This window comes from Cololabis saira, chromosome 20 (assembly GCF_033807715.1).
Source record: "Cololabis saira isolate AMF1-May2022 chromosome 20, fColSai1.1, whole genome shotgun sequence".
Lineage (NCBI taxonomy): Eukaryota > Metazoa > Chordata > Actinopteri > Beloniformes > Belonidae > Cololabis > Cololabis saira.
The window spans coordinates 20,510,189-20,528,828 of record NC_084606.1 but is presented as its reverse complement, the minus strand read 5'-3'; the positions used below and the strand labels follow the sequence as shown (position 1 = coordinate 20,528,828).

At 38.5% G+C, this 18,640-nt stretch overlaps 1 protein-coding gene across 1 annotated transcript in view; it reads left to right on the top strand.

The window, feature by feature from the left end:
* poln (polymerase (DNA directed) nu) overlaps nt 1-18,640 on the top strand; it is a 69,589-nt gene that overhangs the window by 14,080 nt on the left and 36,869 nt on the right. Inside the window, exons 14-18 of the mRNA XM_061710173.1 lie at nt 106-198; nt 417-473; nt 663-719; nt 3,518-3,583; nt 18,416-18,473. Of these exons, the coding sequence (XP_061566157.1) occupies nt 106-198; nt 417-473; nt 663-719; nt 3,518-3,583; nt 18,416-18,473 (331 nt within the window). The remainder of the gene's footprint in view (nt 1-105; nt 199-416; nt 474-662; nt 720-3,517; nt 3,584-18,415; nt 18,474-18,640) is intronic.

Below are 18,640 nucleotides of genomic sequence, written 5' to 3'. Positions count from 1 at the left end.
TTTGAAGTTTGACTTTTCTGCCACTGTGTGTCTCAGGGCTGTGTGTATTTTTCTATTTTAAATACATTTCAGTGTTGAGGCATTGTGGATTTGTAATATGTGTAGGTCCTGTTTGAGAAGCTGCGGCTCCATGAGCGTTGTGAGAACAAGAAGCTTCCCAAGACTGTCAACAAGCAACAATCAACATCTGAGGCGGCAGTATGATTCACAATGAAACACACAAACATTCATACGACAGTTTGACCTTCAAGTCCAAAGTCAAGTCTGCTAATACCAAATTATCTGCTTGGCTTTATATGTAACATGTCATGTTTTACTGTATATTTTAGATTTACGCCTCAATCAAAGACCCTTTTGTAATATATATTTTTCAAGCTTATCAATACAAACAATAAGGATTGTTTTCTTTGTTGCAGTTGCACCAGCTTCAGGACCTGCACCCTCTGCCAAAGATCATTCTTGAGTACAGACAGGTCACATGTTTTCTTAACTGCTTTCTATTAATCAAAGTCTAAAACAATAGTTTTTGTAGTTTTTATTGCCATCAAAATTAATATAGAAATATATGTTATAAACAGCCTCTTTATAATGATGATTAATTAAAGTGTGCACTTATAGACTTTTTTTGATTTTATTTAACATGGTTGCATGTTTCCCCTCAGGTTCACAAAATCAAGTCTACTTTTGTTGATGGGATTCTTTCATGCATGAAGAGCAAGGTGAACATGACACAGGTTTCCTATGGTAAAACTGTTTGTAAAATGCAAAAAAATATGAATTTATTTAAGCACACACGTTCACTTAAAGCACTATGTGATCTTTCACAACCCTAGTTTGCTTCGATAAGTCCTCTGAAAATGTTAATCTCATTTTGTGGAAGGAGTCAAACAGCTTTTATTTGTGCGCCGCCAGACGAAACTGTCCACACTAGTAGTGGAGATCAGTCACATGTCCAGATGGCCTGTGCTGTAATAGAATAACAATGAGACCACTTGTCTGAGATGGACTCCTGAAGGCAGGATTAATTTGGAGAAGAGAAATATTTCTCCGTCTGTTCCTCCACATGGGCCCTTATTGAGCCTTGTGTGTTCCATCAGCAGCTTTTATATTTTCAGTCCACAGTTACTCAGCTCTGGAAATCTGTCAACCGTTTTTGCTGACGGGTCTTGATTTAGCTGTTGGTCTTTTGGCCACATTAGACAGCTGTCTTCCAAAAGGGAATTTACCCTAAAATACACAACACACGGTACTGTGCAAAAGTCTTAGCCACTCCAAGTTTTGTTGTTATCCAAGTTTTAATGAAAAACATTGTCATTGTCGGGGCGGCAGTAGCTCAGGTGGTAGAGCTGGTCGTCTAAAGATCGGAAGGTCGGCGGTTCGAATCCCGCTCCATCCCATTTGCTGTCGTAGTGTCCTTGGGCACCTTACCCAGCTTGCCCCGTGTGAATGTGTATGAATGTTGGTGGTGGTCGGAGGGGCCGTTTGGCGCTGAATGGCAGCCACGCTTCTGTCAGTCTGCCCCATTCTCACCACCACCAGTGAGAATGTGTATGAATGAATAATGGTCTAAGGGCCCGATTTACTAAGATCCTAAATAAAGAGTACTAAATTGCGTGTGCACTGAAAAAGTTTGCACGTGCTGTTGTTGTGTGTTTTGCGGGTGATCAACTAAGATTGCGTGCGCAATTGATAACAGGTGCAAACTGCAGTATTTAAATGAGGTGTTGCGTGTCTTAGGGTTTGCGGCGCAAACTTTGCGCCATGGAGAGTCTGGATGGAAAGCAGGATATAGTCGCAAGCGCAAAATGAAATTTGACGAGTTGGAGTTAGAGATATTAGTGGAAGAGGCAAATTGTTGTGCCGTATTCAGCACCCCTGCCGTGAAAAGCACCCCCTCGTATATTCAATGATAAGTAGACCAAGAAAAAAAACAACACACTGACACTTCAATATATTTATATATACACACTCACACAAACACATACTTAGGAGTTTATATTATATATATTTACAAATATTATGGAAGACAACACAGTAAGCAGGCTATTAATTAATGACATCAATAACCATTTACCCGATTTTTGTTATCTGTGACTGTGATTGTGAGAAAGTATGACTATTGTGGAATCCATGAGCGCATTTAAACATGAATCATTAACACAAAACTGGAAGCTAAACAGAACGTGACACGGAATGAGAATATCATTTTTGTCATTGTGTGTACGTTGTCATTTGTAGTAATTTAAACATGAGCATTTAGTCCTTTTTGACATTTACTTGTGAATAAGAGATCTGTGGGTAATATATGTCGACGAGGGGGTGCTTTTCACGGCAGGGGTGCTGAATACGGCACAACACCTGCCGGGGTATGACACGCTAGAGCCAACTGCAGAACAGGCGCACAATAAGAAACACTTTTTTCTCCATGAAAACACGTGATTTATTTATTATCACAAATAAAACAATGAATGTGCCTCCTGTGGCAACCTTTTGCTGAATAATACTCGATTTAACATTCAAATAAAATATTTCTCCTTTTGCATGTGGAGAATCCTCACAATAAATTGAGCCATCCCCACCCCAGTCCTCAAATCAGACACCAACAAGCATCGGTGCGTAATGCTGGGCAGATTAGCACCTTCCTTTCAAACGTATTAAATACAGACGCAATCACAATCCCCGCAAAAACTTTCAGGCTTGGTAAATCTCATTGCGCGTGGTAAATGGACATATTTGCATTTTCCCCTCCCAGTATTTAGCGATTTCTGGCGGGTACGCCCCATATTGATTATTCATCAGGGCAAATGTACTAAATGAATAGCGTGTGCTATTTTGCTCATTTGAGAGGCGAAGTCCTCTTTGCACGCTGTTAGTAGATCAGCTTGTACATTGCTTTGCGGGTGATGTCAAGTTTGCACACGTTTTTACGCACGCAAACCTTTAGTAAATCAGGCCCTAAGTGTAGCACTTTGAGATTCATTGAATGGAAAGTGCGTTACAAGTAGAATTCATTATTATTATTATTAAGGGGTTTCTTTAAGATACAAAAGAAAGCTACAGGAACTTTTTACTGGCCATTTAAAATCCAAATACAATGGAATCCTTAATTGATATTGTTGATGTATGTATGGGGCACTTAAAAATAGATTTAAATCTGTGTTTAAACTCGGTTGTATGCATTTTTAGTTTTGTTGATGAAGCACAGTGTCCAAGGAGCTTTTTTAAAATGACAATGATTCTGGTAATTCCTGTTGATTCTACCATAATCCATAACTGGCAATAAGTATCACAGCTGATATCTTTTAGGTTAAATTGAAGTTGAATCAGTTATGTGGTTATGTTGACTATATATTTGCTGTATCAAACATGTATATATTTGATTAAATAACTCAAATGAGTCTAATTGACAAGATTGTTAAAAAACTTTTTTTTCTAAATGTTGCTTTGGTATTGTGATATTTTGTTTTCACTAAGTATACCCAACCTTTGTATTTCTTTTACCCTTGAAATATCTCAGAACTACATTTCCTCTACATGGCACCAGACAAGTGCTGTGACTGGGAGAATCTCAGCAAAACACCCAGTGAGTATAAATCATGTGACATCCCTAAACATCCCTCACTATGCACAATTCCACAAGTTGCATTGATGAGATAAGGCAAGGCAAGTTTATTTCTATAGCATAATTAAACAACAAGGTGATTCAAAGTGCTTTACAAAGACATTAAAAGATCAGATAGTAGAAATAAAAACCATGATTTAAATTTTAAACAAAAAAGAAAAATAGGTACAATCAGTAGCTGAAATATGAATCATTTTTAAAACTCAAGCTTACAAGTACCCATGCAGATTTGATTTATTCAAATGAGTCTTCAAATGAGTCTTTCAGCTCATCTGAGGCTACCTGGGAGTTTCCAGACACGTGGGGCATAGAACTTGAATGCAGCTTCAAGTACAATGTGCAGTGAAATTTGTTTTGTACCGGGCTCCAGTAACAATAAAAAAATGAATAAATAAAAGTTTAAGAAATATACGTATGCATATGTAATAAATCAAATTGAACAGTGTTATATATTATATGAGGTGCATGTGTAAAAAAAATATGTCAATGTGTAGTGCAAAGTCCAGTTTTAAAGCTCAGAGTTGAGCAAACAGCCTGAGGGAAGAAACTCTTCCTCATCCTCTCAGTGGAAGTCCTAAGGCAAACAATAACATCGGCCTTAAGGCAGCATAGAGAAGAGAGAGTTTACTGGATAGCATGTTTGCTTCGGGATCTTTACAGGCCTTGACCTGCATTGCTGGGTGTAAATGTCCTGCGGGTCAAAGGGAAGGTGGATGTGATAGTCTGCTCAGCTGAACTCTTTTGAGAGCCAAGAAGTCTTTGTTGGTGCAGCTGCACATCCAGGTAGTCATGCTCCCACACAGGATACTCTCAGAGGAGCAGGTGTAAAGGTTTCTGAGCACCACTGAGAGCATGGGGGCTTGAAGTCTCTCAGGCTTCAGCGGTGATAGAGACGCAGTCTGGCCTTCTTCACAGTGCCAAGAAAGGTCTTGTGTGATTGTCACAATTCAGCAGGAGATTATTCTCTTGGTACCAATTCTCTAGGTCGCATGTGTTAGACTCCGTTCCTGTATGTTTTAGATGTCTTTTTTCATCAACACACCTGATTCAAATTAGTGGTCATCATCAGCACGTCATCAAGGTCTGCACAAATGGTAAATGGTAAATGGCTTTACACTTATATAGCGCTTTCCAGCTGTACTCCTACAGCCCCAAAGCGCTTTACACTGTAGACATTCTCCCACACACGCACACATTCACACACTGGTTGTTGGCGGAGCTGCCATACGACGGCACTGGCCTGACAACCGGGAGCAACTCAAGTCTGATAATGACACATTCATGTTTATTATCAGGTGTGTGTTGAAGCAGGGAAACATCTAAAACATGCTCGACCGCGGCCCTCCAGAGTCCGACACCCCTGCTCTGGGTGGATAACCTCCATCCTGTCAGCTTGCTCATCATTGTTGGAGATGACGGCCATGTCGTTAATAAATTTGATGATGATGTTACCGTCTGATGTGGATATGCAGTCGTTCGTGTACAGTGAGTACAGCAGAGGATATAAAATGCAGCCCTGAGGGGATCACGTGTTGAGGGTGAGGGGTGATGATGTGTGGTTACCTGTTGTCTGCCAGTTAGGAAGCTGTGCACCGACTTACACAGAGAGGTTTGCACCTGTTATCAACAGCCTGGGAGGAATTATGGTGTTGTTGGTTGATTCATAGAAGATGGTTGTCTGAAGTGAATTACTTACTGGAGCTATCCATGGTGCTGAACTTAAGTAGAAAGTGGACTTTTTTCAGTCCTGCAGTCAAGATTTAAGCTTAGCTACATATTTACAATTCCAAAAAGACTACATAATTTCTTAATGGTAGAAATACTTAAATATATGTATCAGTTACAATTATGTGAACAAAAAATTCTTATGTATTTAATTTTAACTGTCATTTTAATAGGCATACATTTAAGTGCTTTTCTGTCATGTATGCACAGCCTACATAAAAATAAGTCTTCTCGTTACTGATGTGTAACAGACAGTATATTTATTCGCAGATGTGCACATAGAAAACTTTGCCCCCGACCATCCAACTACCCCCCACCACCACGGAAAAGTACATGTATATGTTTTGTTGTTTATTTTAATTCAAAGCCACAATTAAAGCGACACTATGTAACTTTTCCACCTTAATATCATATTTCCAGAGTCATTGTGATGGTACATCAACTTCCAACAGGTTTAATGACACCTCTGTCATGGTCTGAGGGGTCTGTATCTCCTTCACTGGCACTATGTAACTTTGAGGAGCATGGTAGGAACCCTGCCACACTAAAAAACTACAAATCTTTACGGCTTTGACTGCTTTACGGCATACATCACTTCCCCCTCCTTCCCGATTCGCAGTCGAGACGAAAATGGGCGGGGCGTGGAGTGCACCTCCGCAGGAGCTGGTAACCCGTTGCTGCATTGTGGCTGCAGCAGCTCCACACAACAGACGTGGGGAAAAGATCCTAATGCTTTAACTTTTCACCGGTTCTGCTCGGAGGCAGAACCACGGAGGCCAAGTATCTGATATAACAGAGTAAAACAGTGAAAGAGTCGTCGGCTCGCTTGGATCGCGGCTGTAACGACCAAACCTTCCACACAGTAAAGCCTGAATTATGGTTCTGCGTTAAATCGACGCAGACCTACGGCGTAGGGTACGCGGCGACGCGCAACGTACGGTGCGTGTCGCCGCGTACCCTACGCCGTAGGCTCTGCGTCGATTTAACGCAGAACCATAAACAGCCTTAAACCACAAACACTCACACAGACCGGGTCGGATCAAAACACGGGTTTTATTCCCCACTTCGCCAGCTAAACGCAGTTGCTGGCCAGCTCCCTGCGGTGCAATTAACCCCAATCTTCAGATAAAACTAGTTTGTTGAGGAAAAAATCTTAACTCTTATTTGTAGCTGCAGAGGAAAAAAATAATCTCACGAGGAAAACAAAAATATTGCTCACGCCTCGGAGCCTCTTCAACATAATATAGCAGTCAAAAAAAAGAAAAGAGAAGTAAGAGGGATACAAAACATGTACTGTATGTTGTACTATTATACAAATTTATTGAAACACATGGCGAGTCAAACATTTACCAAAGCAGCTGCCAAACACTCCTAAACAAGGTAGCCGGAGACGGTGGTTCTGCAGAACTGCGGCAGTAAATCCTTCTAAAGAGTGCAGCTCTGACGAGGAGCTCCATTCTTCAGTAGAGATTTCATATGGATCCAGACCGTTAATAATCATTATTTTCTCCATATACCGCTCCCTGGCTTCCTTGTTTAAGGTATCCCGGTAAATTCCAGTTCCTTTCCAGCAGTTTAACATCTTTTTTTTTCGTTCAGTCTGTTCACTTGGTGAAACAGAAAAAAAAAAAAACTGCACAGAAAAATCCGTCCCGTCTTCATTCACTATCAAAACAAATGCACGCGACGGGACAGGAGTTTTCCGGCAGTACGCGCTGGTGCTCGTGGGAAACGTAGTGTTCTTTCTGGTAAAGCACTACTGCTTTTGTCCAAAAGATGCTGCCAAACTCAGAAAAGCTGAAAGTTACGTTGTGCTGCTTTAAGTTTTTTGAAATCCATATAAAGATGTATGTCTCACTTATCACATTCGATCAGCCAGAGAATAACAGCCTTGTAAGGCAGTTAAAAAAAAGAAGAAAAAAGCAGGAAATATTTAAAACACTGAAAGAAAGATCAGGTACTTAAATACTGTTACATAGGCAGCCTTGTATTATCTTACAAACATGCTCTAATCACATGCCTTGTGTTTGTATGAGCTGCATTTGTGAGGACTTGCTGTATGAAAAACAGCAGGCCTGTTAAGTAATAACTGTTTCTGTATATGTCAGATAGGACATTATTCTGGGTACTAGAGATGGTGTAGAGTTGAAATGCTTTTACTGAGTTAAGGGAACAGTCCCACTGAAAAATTCATAATTTCTTGGGCGGACACATGTGCACGCGCACACACGCACACATATAAGCACATGTATACGTGCGTGTATGTCTTTATGTATATAGCTATATAGGAAGGGAAAAGATTATGTCATATATATATATATATATATATATATATATATATATATATATATATATATATATATATTTAAGCGCATGTGGAGCGAGTATGTATTTTGCGTTGGTGTATGAATGTGGCTATCTATGCCTAACCATGAATTGTTATATAGTACACATCACACAATATACTGTATATCAAAATAGATGATAAGCCTAGGATGAGTACGTACTCTCAAATAGGTTTTTACACATTTATTGGTCTTTACTGAGGACTGTGCAGTTTTTTTTAACCATTAATTAATATGTATGTACACACAAATTGATATATGGTTATATATGCATGGTGTAGTATGTTAAATGTACTATCCCAGATGGGCAATGTGTTTTACAGTCAGCAATGTTTCACAATTACATTTATACACACAGAATCAAGCAGTGACATGTCACAAAGGGCTGTTGAGAGTTACAAAGGTGGCAGGCATGTATAATTGACTGTATAAGTGACTGTATGTATGTGACTTTATATTGGCATATTCACATATGTATGAGCACTTAAAGATACATTAATGTATACCGTATTTCAATAGATAGATAGTATTTACATGATACTTTCATGTAATCGATATATATCTATGACCCCCCTCTCCCAACACAGCAATTTAAATATACTCACAGGCCTACATGCATCCCACACACATTTCACACACACTATAAACATACAACACACATTAATTATACAACTGAACAGGGAACGCTCCTCCCCTTCTCTTTTTGTCCCTTTCTGTTTGTATATATCTTTTTAATCCTACTTTCAAGTGTTTATCCTTTTATTCCAATACAACACGTCACACACTCACATACACTACAACACACCACACAGTCAACAAGTTGCATCCATCACTGTCTTGTCTTTCCCGTACTCTTGTGTCCCACTGTCGGTGATTCTAGTCTTCTTTGACAAAAACAGGCCCTTTTTTTCCTTCTCTTAGGGGTCAATAAAACATGGCAGGCTGTCAAGAGGGCTGGTGAAGGGAACACGCCCTCACACACAGCCATGCAAAAAACACAACCCTCTGTTGAAAGATCAAAATGCATTAAAAAAAAAAAACAGCTGACCATTGTTTGTGGAATAATTTTGTTCTAAGCATTTTATGGGTGCCCAACACCGTGCACAGTACTGTATACTACATTATTCTACTGATAATGGTACTGTGTTCATTTTTAGGTACTGTTGGATTTTAACCTCAACTTTAAATAGTTTTTCCCCCAAGTACAAGGGATTCAACTGGTTATATCATCCTTGCAAATTAAAGTCGGGATGCAAGTACTTGAAATTTGGTTTACATAATAAAGCCCATAGAGGATATTTACTGCATCTCAACATCATCATGCTTGGGATGCAACTAAGAGGTAAGCCAGAGTAGAATTTCAATAAGTAAAGATTATTCAGAATATTATTATTCTGACAGTATGGAGAAGTGGAAGTAAAGAGGACAAAAAAAGAGCAAAAATTAATCACAGAGAAATAGAAACAGATTGTAAGGGAACATAACTTCCTTTCAGGATTGATCCAAAAGATTGATGAATGAACAATGTGTGAACCACTTTTAATACCAGTAGTATGCTTTAGGAAAAATATCAGCAATATATACAGTGTATAATACAGATATTTTAATTGTATTATCTTTGTCAGTATGCAGTGTCTTCACAATATAAGTCGCAATCAAAATTCATGAAATTATCACCAGTGATGAAATATCTCTCTGTATTATCACAGTGCTGTTAGAAATATTCAAGTGAGCCTTTTTAAAAAAAATAAAACTCTGTTTTTGTTTTTTTATTAATGTCCAGACAGATGTGCCATAGAACAGAGATATGATGAGACAACAATGTAGACATTTTTAAAACCTTTTTTCTATGTGTCAGTTTGGTTATAAAGCTCTACAGCACTCCTATCTTTGTTTGCAGGGATCGATGGCTCATTCACCGTTACCCAACTGTCAGGGCCCATTGGCTGTGTCAGAAGTGCACCACACGTTCTGAAACACAGACACAGAGTATTTCTGGTAGCCTTGGAGACATTGAACTTTTCTAATCTCACTTAACGATTTTTTGAGTAATGTGAGCTTCACACTGAGTTGGTTGTGGTGCTACTAAATGATTAATGTGACTGTTGGGTAGCCAAAACATAAAACAACAGAAAAACACAGCAGACTGCTCAAAACACAGATCTGGGAATTGATTGAGCACCCCATTAGGATTACAGCTTTAATGCTTGTATGTGGTTATGTGTGTAGCTGTGTTGCTATGTGCATGCCAGGTTGATCTCATTAGTTCATTTCTTTTATTTTGGCTCATCTTTGTGTCCACATTGTTAGAACTAGATTAATTTGACATGACATTCCAATTTAATCAGGTGGGTTGTTTTTTTTATTGCGGCCCCCTAATCACCATGTTTCCTCTTGACCTTGATTAACAGCTTAGGTTTTTTTTTTATTATTTGGATTTTTAGCACTAGTATGCATGAAAATCATTTAACATTGAACAAGTAGTAATGGGTTGCCCTTCGATAGACTGGCGACCTGTCCAGGGTGAACCCCTGCCTCTCGCCTGAAATTAGCTGGGATAGGCTCCAGCAGACCCCCGTGACCGTGCAAAGGATAAAGCGGGTTTAGAAAATGGATGGATGGATGGAAGTAGTAATGGCAGATTGGTGCCTAATTTAGAGATGACTAGACCGAAAACAGACAACGCTTAAATCCTGAAAAATGGTAGTACAGGATTGCTATTTTTTAAGTGTTACTGACTTGCCCCACTGAATCAGGTGTTTGAAATTGATGGAGTAATAAAGTGTATATCCTCAATTTTTAGCCATCACCCTCCATCCCCTACTGCAGTTCTGAAAGCACTTGAGCACAGAGCCTGTTTAACACTACCGATATTTATTCATCAGCCATGGACAAAAAGGAAAAAGGTGAGCTCTCTTAACTTGAAGTGGGCTTTTTCCCTCCTGCAGTTCCACTGCAAAGCCTTTCATACACCCTCATAAAATCTATGACTCGAGTCAGCAGAGCAAACATTTACCAGTCATTACTTTGGGGATTTGTGTAGCTTAGGTACCAAAAACATCTTTTCATGTCAATTCTCCTCATATAGTGCCTCACTGCCTTTCTACTGTTTCTACAATTTGGATTGGTCAACCCTCTATTTTTCTCTCTTTCTTTCTTCGCCACCTAATTTAAAAGACATGAGAGCTTTTTAACAGTAAAATATCTATTGTGATGACAGATGTACTAAAAGTAAAGATTATAGCAAATTTCTTACTATTTCCATTTGTTTTCCTCTACAAAACTGAGGTTTATGTGGAAGTGCAGTCCATTAAATGACCACTAGGGTCTGGTTTCAATTGCAAGTCGTTCTCCATCCCATGTTAAAATGTTCAACTTTACTGCAAAAATTAAAGCATCTTAAGTTTCTTTTTTTTCTGTACCATTGAAAAGCACAGTTAAATGTCACATCAATGACAACTGCTCAGGGAGTGCATATTTATGTATCTCATTAGGCAAAATTACATACAGCATGGTTTTATTGAGTGACAGCTACATTGCAGTCAATTGTGTTAATGGCTAGCTAGCGATCACTTTAGCTACCTAGTGCTTAGCATTTTCAGCAAACTTGACATCTGAGCTGTGAATTAAGAGCTGAGAGTATAATTACCCTTACTTTAAAAACGAGCTACATCCTAGACTCAGCATGTTAAAATTTCTTGAACAATGTCTTTTGAACAGACTACAGCAAAGTGGATATCCATAATGCACACATATTTGCGTAAATAATGAAAATGTTTTTGTTCATCTTCTATATATATACTGTATGTATATATATATATATATATATATATATATATATATATATATATATATATATATATATATATATATATATATATATATATACACACCGGTATATATATACAGTGATGATCTTGTAGAGGTTAACAGAAGAGATAGAAATAGAAAGTGCAAGGAAGTTTTATGGTGATGTGGAGTCAAAAGTTTTGATAGATAATTGAAGAAACTCAGAAGTGATTAACGTGTACAGATTTTTCGGATGAAAGGTTAACATCTTGAGGAAAGGTGTGTGTCTATTCACCACTCTGTACCAACATACAGTTCACACATATTCAAATGAATATTGAAGCAGATGGAGTGTACTGTAGTTTTTGTCTGCTGTGAGTTAAGTCGCGCTGAAGACAGGCTGCAGTAACAAAAGAGGTGCCTGAATTAAAGCAAGCCAGACACAAAACTGGTGCTGTGTTAAAAGAGCCTTGGGAAGTGAGTGGTGCTGGAGACGAAAGTGGGACTCCTCTGAAGCGCCTGATGTGTTTTTATCTGCTGGATGCAAGAATTATGTGCAGTCTCCAGCCTCCCTGCATCATTTCTATCAGCCTCTCATTTGTCATTCTCTTGGTATGCTTTTCTCAGTCGTCTGTTATTGTTTTACCCTCTACTTTTCTGAATTAATTTTAATGTTAGTCCTCCTCTTCGCTCTTTTTATGAACATATCCACATCTTTTGCAAGTTTCTAGTTCATCGTTGGTTCTTTTCCAGGAAAATCTAACTCCTCACCTTGATAGATTTAATGCAACATTGAAATTCCTACCTCTAGCTTTACCCTGGTGAAGACAGAGAGTTATATTTAAACTGTTTTATTGTTGTTGACTACATCCCAGTGTACAGCATTACTAATCTTCCGGCAAATTTTGTCTTTGGCATTAACAGCCAGTTGTTTCACCATTTCATTCTCATTTCCATTTTCTGACATCTCTTTTCCCAAATTTGCTCTTTTATGAGTGTTCTGTTGGATCGTCATGCTCTTAAGTGTTAGGGATACAGTATGTGTCCCAATGACTATGTGATAACCACCATAATTGTATCATTTAGTCACAACGTACGGAATGCTTTGTTTCAGACTCGGCGTGCTTAAAGGCTAACCGTTTATACAACTAGGTGGGTTCCCTGTTTGTGAATTGTGGCTGCTTTAGCATTTTTGGATGCATTCAGATTGATCACCTCAACTGTGTCTGATGCAATACTTCTAAGTTTCCTTTATGTCTTGCCAAACTGTTAAATTTTTGTGTGAGATATCTGAATTTCATGCTTGTTTTGTCCCTTAAGGCTCATCTAAGCAAGGGAAGTATGTGTCATGTCCTTTACTGAATGACTGGCAGTGTCAAGCACATTGGTGCATGTGCAAAGCCAGGCACAAACACAAACACATCCAGAGCCAGCAACCTTCTCTAACCTTTCTTTTGTGGGCATGCATGTGGTTACAGAGTGAATGAGAATCATATAGCAGTGTGTATGTGTTTGTGCCTGTTTGTGCATAGATGCTTACATGTATACAGATGTATGTGCATTTGTGTATGTGCATTGTACTGTATTCTGCATGATTAAATTACTCCACACCAGCACAGAGATTCAAATATCACCATCTGTGTAAAATGGCAGGGCTTCTCTGAGACTTCCACTCTGTTACACCATGGACCTAATTTACATTCATGAAAGTGCAGGCCAAATTTGCAGTGTATCTTAGATTAGCGGGTACCAGATACACTAATATATCAACTTCAATCACAAATAGAAATGGCTGTTTCAGTATAAATGAAAAATGCTGTAATTACAGTGTTAACAGTAGACACAGAGTTGTGTGTTTTGCTGACCTGTGAAGCTCTTTATGTCTTTATAAGTCTTTCTGTATTTAGCTTGCTGTTGAAATTTGTGTGATTTCAGGAGAGGAATGAAAGTGGAATAATAATGCATAAAAATGCAGAATAATTAAGTATTTTAATTCAAAATGATTTGATCAGGCTACAGTAATAATAATCACTCAAAGAATACTTCTGAAGTCTTAAAATCAATCACTGATGGCACGATGTACTAAAATATAATTAAAATGATTAATAACAGATGCAGCATTTTCAGCTGTATCTCCAGTTTTAATTTGACATTTGTGTCTCGGTCACAGACTCATTGCTAGTGTGTTTAATTACATTTCTGACCTATCAAAGTAGGCCGTTTGGGATACAGAATCAATAAGCCTGTTTCTAAGTTAAGTTAAAATTAAGGTAGCTTTAATGTTACAGACCGAAGGACATAATCATACATCAATATGATACACATGCAGATACTTAAAAAAAAAATCAGTGTTTATTTTGTCATAATGAGAATCCTTCAGCTCTTGTATATTCAGTATGCTTTCATTTATGTTGTTGTCTGCATTCTACCTACAAATTAAACACCTTTAACCTAGCAGCCATGAATATTTCAAGCCTTGCTAATTTAAATGTTTCTAAGGTCAACGGTGGAACATTTGCTATTGTTGGTGCTCTTTGAGGCCCATGGAGACCCACTGAAAGACCAATAGGAGCTGACTGCAGCTTCATCATGAGGGCATTGTGAGCTCTTGTAAGGACCTTGGGAAGAAATAAGAATACAAATGCAGGGTTGTTATGGAAAATAAGACTTGATGCTGTTCACCAAGTCAGAGGTAGAAAGGCAGCACAAACAAATCAAACACATCTGCTTGACTATATGGTTCATTCAGAGACGATTATGCCAAGATAAAAGACACATTTTATTTGTGTTGTTTGTGGTAAGTGGATCTTAGTGGAAATAGAGTTGTGTGTATATATGTTCTCTCTCTTAACTTGATGTTGTCTGTATTTGGGTGTCTACTATTGAACTATTAGGGAGTCCCTCCTTACAGTGTACATCTGATAATGACTAATATAACTCTCAGAGCAGATATGTGTGATGTTTTCACATTGATTTATTTGTTAAACATATAGCATGCAGACATGTTTAATTTAATTTAACATGTTTAGTTTAATTTAAATACTAATGTTTTACTTTTCAGGGCATAATAGAAACTCATCTGGCTCATACCAAATCTTAGAATGTGTTGAATAAAACCTTAAGAGAACATCACACTGTCAATATTCTATAAACACTGAGACAAAATACCAAGAGGTAGCATCCACAAAACGGAGGTCCATGTGGAGGTGCAGTCCATTGAATGACCACTATGGGCTGGTTTCAATTGCAAGTCCTTCTCCATCCCATGTTAAAATGTTCAACTTTACTCCAAAAATAAAAGCATCTTTAGTTGCTTTTTTTTTTTTACGATTGAAAAGCACAGCTAGATATCACATCCGTGACAACTGTTCAGGGAGTGCATATTTATGTATCTCATTAGGCAAAATTACATGAAGCATGGTTTTATTGAGTGACAGCTACATTGCAGTCTATTGTGTTAATGGATAGCTGTGAGCTATCCATTAACACTGAGCTGTGAATTAAGAGCTGAGAGTATAATTACCCTTACTTTAAAAACTCAAGAGTTGCATCTTAGACTCAGCATGTTAACATTTCTTGAACAATGTCTTTTGAACAGACTAGACTAAAGTGGATATCCATAATGCACACAGCACTACATTTGGTAAAAATCAAATACAGCATATTAGCAGAAATGCTCATACAACAGTCAAACACACTGCTGAAGGAGCAGTGGTTTGGGCTTGTTTTGCATGTAGATTACCTGGGCCAAATGTGAGTCAAATGTGCAGCCTTATGTCTGTTGAAATTGAGTCATGGAGCAAGACAATGATACCAAGCACATCAGCAGATACGCAACATACTGACTGAAAAAGAACCAGCATGTTACAATAGCCCTATCAAAGTCCAGCCCTTGGTAAGGTCCAAATGCTGTTATCCTAAGAGACTTGTGCACAAATGAATTTTCACAAACCTTAATGGACTGAAGCAACACTGTATGGAATCTATGATAAAGTTTGTTAATAATGATGTGAGACACTTGTGAAGTCAAACAGAAAACAATAACAAGTTATTGCTGCCAAATATGGTTCTACAAACTACTGAATCATGGGACATGCACTACTTTCCATCAGGTTCATTTATTGTTTTTTTTTCAAAACATAATCACAGTATAATTGTACATATTCAGATGCATTGTTGTGCATGTGAGGCTGAATTGACCAACTTTCAAGACCCTGCATGGAGCAGATGATTTGTCAACATTGATACATACAACTTTAGAATTGAAAGAGGAGATTCTTTCTTTACTACATATGCATTTGAGAATAGCTTTTAGATTGTGAAGTCAGCATTTCAGCAACGTAAGCTTACCCAAATGTCTTTTTATTTCAAAATTGCTCATTATTCCTCCCCCTTAAACTGCACTGACACAGGTAAAAGAACTGCATTTATACAACACCTTTATAATTATTGACCACTCTCAGTGCATTATACTGCAAACCAAGGTCACATTTAAATTCATGCACCATTTATTATCCTCTACAGAATTTATTTTTATTTCAGCAGTGTGGGATTCTGTATCTTGCCAAATAAAGGACATGGACTAGTGAATCTGGAGATCAAACCATGATGAGTAGATAGCTGATCTTCCTCGTGATTCACAGCAGATGAACACTGTTCATTTTTGCTTTGCAACAATAAATAAATAAATGAAATAATCAAAAATAGGATAGAATGCTCCTGAATGTATTGCATTAAAGGACATAGCAGCTCCTTAAGTTTGCATTTATATGTGTAATTATTTGGAGCTGAAAAAGTAGTGTTGTGGATGTAAGTATCCAGCACACTGACTGTCTGCCAGGCAGTTTGCTGGGATACGTGTGTGGCATAGGTGGGATTTTGTATTGATTTTTTAGTGATTTGCAGTGTCGTGCAGTGGCATGCTTAATGGGAGTGCTGAGTATTCACATCTACAATAGTGAATCACGTCTTAGATTGCATCACAGGTCTACGCACCCACAGAGAAGACTGTCACATTTGTAATTAGTTTCACCTCTTTGCTTTCTCTCAGCCTCAAATTCACACTCCTATACTAAGCACTGGTGTGTGATCCCTAATGTGTTTTTTCCACTGTCCACACCTTATGTAGTCACAGACAAACACACCTCCCCTGCCTGTCGTCCTTTTTCTTTCTACTTCTAGTAAATAATGAATAAGTGGTAGAAGCAAAGGTGGTGTTTTTTAAGAGATGTCACACAAGCGCAATATAGAGTAAGACCTCACATGTTTGGATTCAGACCATGATGGGAAACACAGCTTTGCTTTTAAGATAGTGGACTGTGTGTGCACAAAGCCTGTCCCTTTCCTGCCTACTTCTCCATGTATTAGCTGATCATGTGTGTATTTTTGTGTGCGGACAGAATAATGTGTCCCGTTTGTCCTTGAGAATCACCTTTAACACATCCCACTAATACACACTTCCTGTGCTGTTTGTGTTTGTGCATATGTGTGTTTGAAAGGATGGATGTAGTGGGATTAAAATGGATTAAGATGGAACTGCTGAGTCTGAACCCCGTCAAACTGCGTGTGTGTGGGTGGATGTTTGAGTGAGTGTGTGTTTTCAAGGGTCTTATCACCTTTTCATTTTTTTCAGAGAACAAAAAAGAATGAAAATAAAATCCTGCATACATGTAATTTTTCATGTATCTGATCAGCAAAGTCTTAGATTACTTGTTGGGTTGATGCAGAGTGGGCCGAGAGCCCATTGAACATGAGGCTGGTTCTATTTAAAGATGCATGTCTTGAAAGATGTCTGGCTGGAGCACTGGTGTGGCTTTCTCTTTATCTTAGTCTTATCCAGCAAAGCAGCATGCAGAATATAGATGCGACATGATTTGTGATAGCCATCGAATTCCAACAAAGCAGAAAAGTACATTTTGTGACATGCAAGTGGAGAGCAGTGTTCCCGCTTCAGTTTCCACTTTTTGTTCCAACCAAACTCCATCCATCCATCCATTTTCTTCCGCTCATCCGTTACGGGGTCGCATTGGCAGCATTCTTAGCAGAGGTGCCCAGACTTTCCTCACCCCAGACACTTCCTCCACCTCTTCCAACCAAACTCATTTTTGAATCTGGTTGTTTTCTTGTTGCCTTTTGTAAGGTTGGTTCCATGGAGGTAATTCTTAGTCTAAAAGCATCATTAAACAGCCAACAATAGGCACATGAAGCTGTGACAATGCTTTAAAATGATTATGAATATCCAGCGAAGGAAAGGAAAAGTCATTGGTTGGAGAAGCATTACAAAAAGCTGCCAGGGTTATTAAAGCTAAATAATCCATGTTTATATCCTGTAAAATCCTCTCACATGGACCTTTAACAGTTCAGGCTTGGTTTAAGGCAGAAAAAAAGACTTGTTCTTGAGGAAGGTGAAACAGGCACATCTAGGGGAGAAAAAGCTGCTGAACGTTTGCAGGTTCACCACTGACAGCATCCTTACAAGCTGCGTAACTTTATGGCTCAACAACTGTACAATTACTACAATGTGTGCTGAACTCTCTTTCCACAGACCAAGACAACAACATCATCTTCATGAAGAAAATATTCAGCAGATTTATTTCTATTCTGTTCTATTCTATTCTATTCTATTTATTCTGTTCTATTCTATTCTGTTCTGTTCTATTCTATTCTGATCTATTCTATTCTATTATCTATTCTATTGTGTTCTGTTCTGTAAACAAAGCATCTGACAACTTTTAAATCCCTTCATTACTCCTTCAGATGAGTAGGCATTGAGTGTCTGCAGCTTTTTAAAACTGGGTTTGTTTTCACAGCATGACATTATTTATATAGTGAAAACCCTGCTGAAAGCAGGGATAGCCACTTCCAGGGACTATTGGCTCAATGTTACAGAGACGCTGTTAATGACATCTATCAAACTCTGTTTCTCCCCAACTAGAACTTCCAGGCCCTGCCACGGCAGCCCCTTCAAATCAGAAAGAAGCAGTACATCCAAGGTAAGATGCTAACCCTGTGTTTAACACACACACACACACACACACACACATTTCAGGGGGTGAGACAGTGATATATGCTGAGGAGCGGGTATGTTTGTGGGCGGGGGCGAATTCTCCTGAGGCGTAGCGAAACTGATGAGCAGGCAGCCAGAGACGACATTTTACGA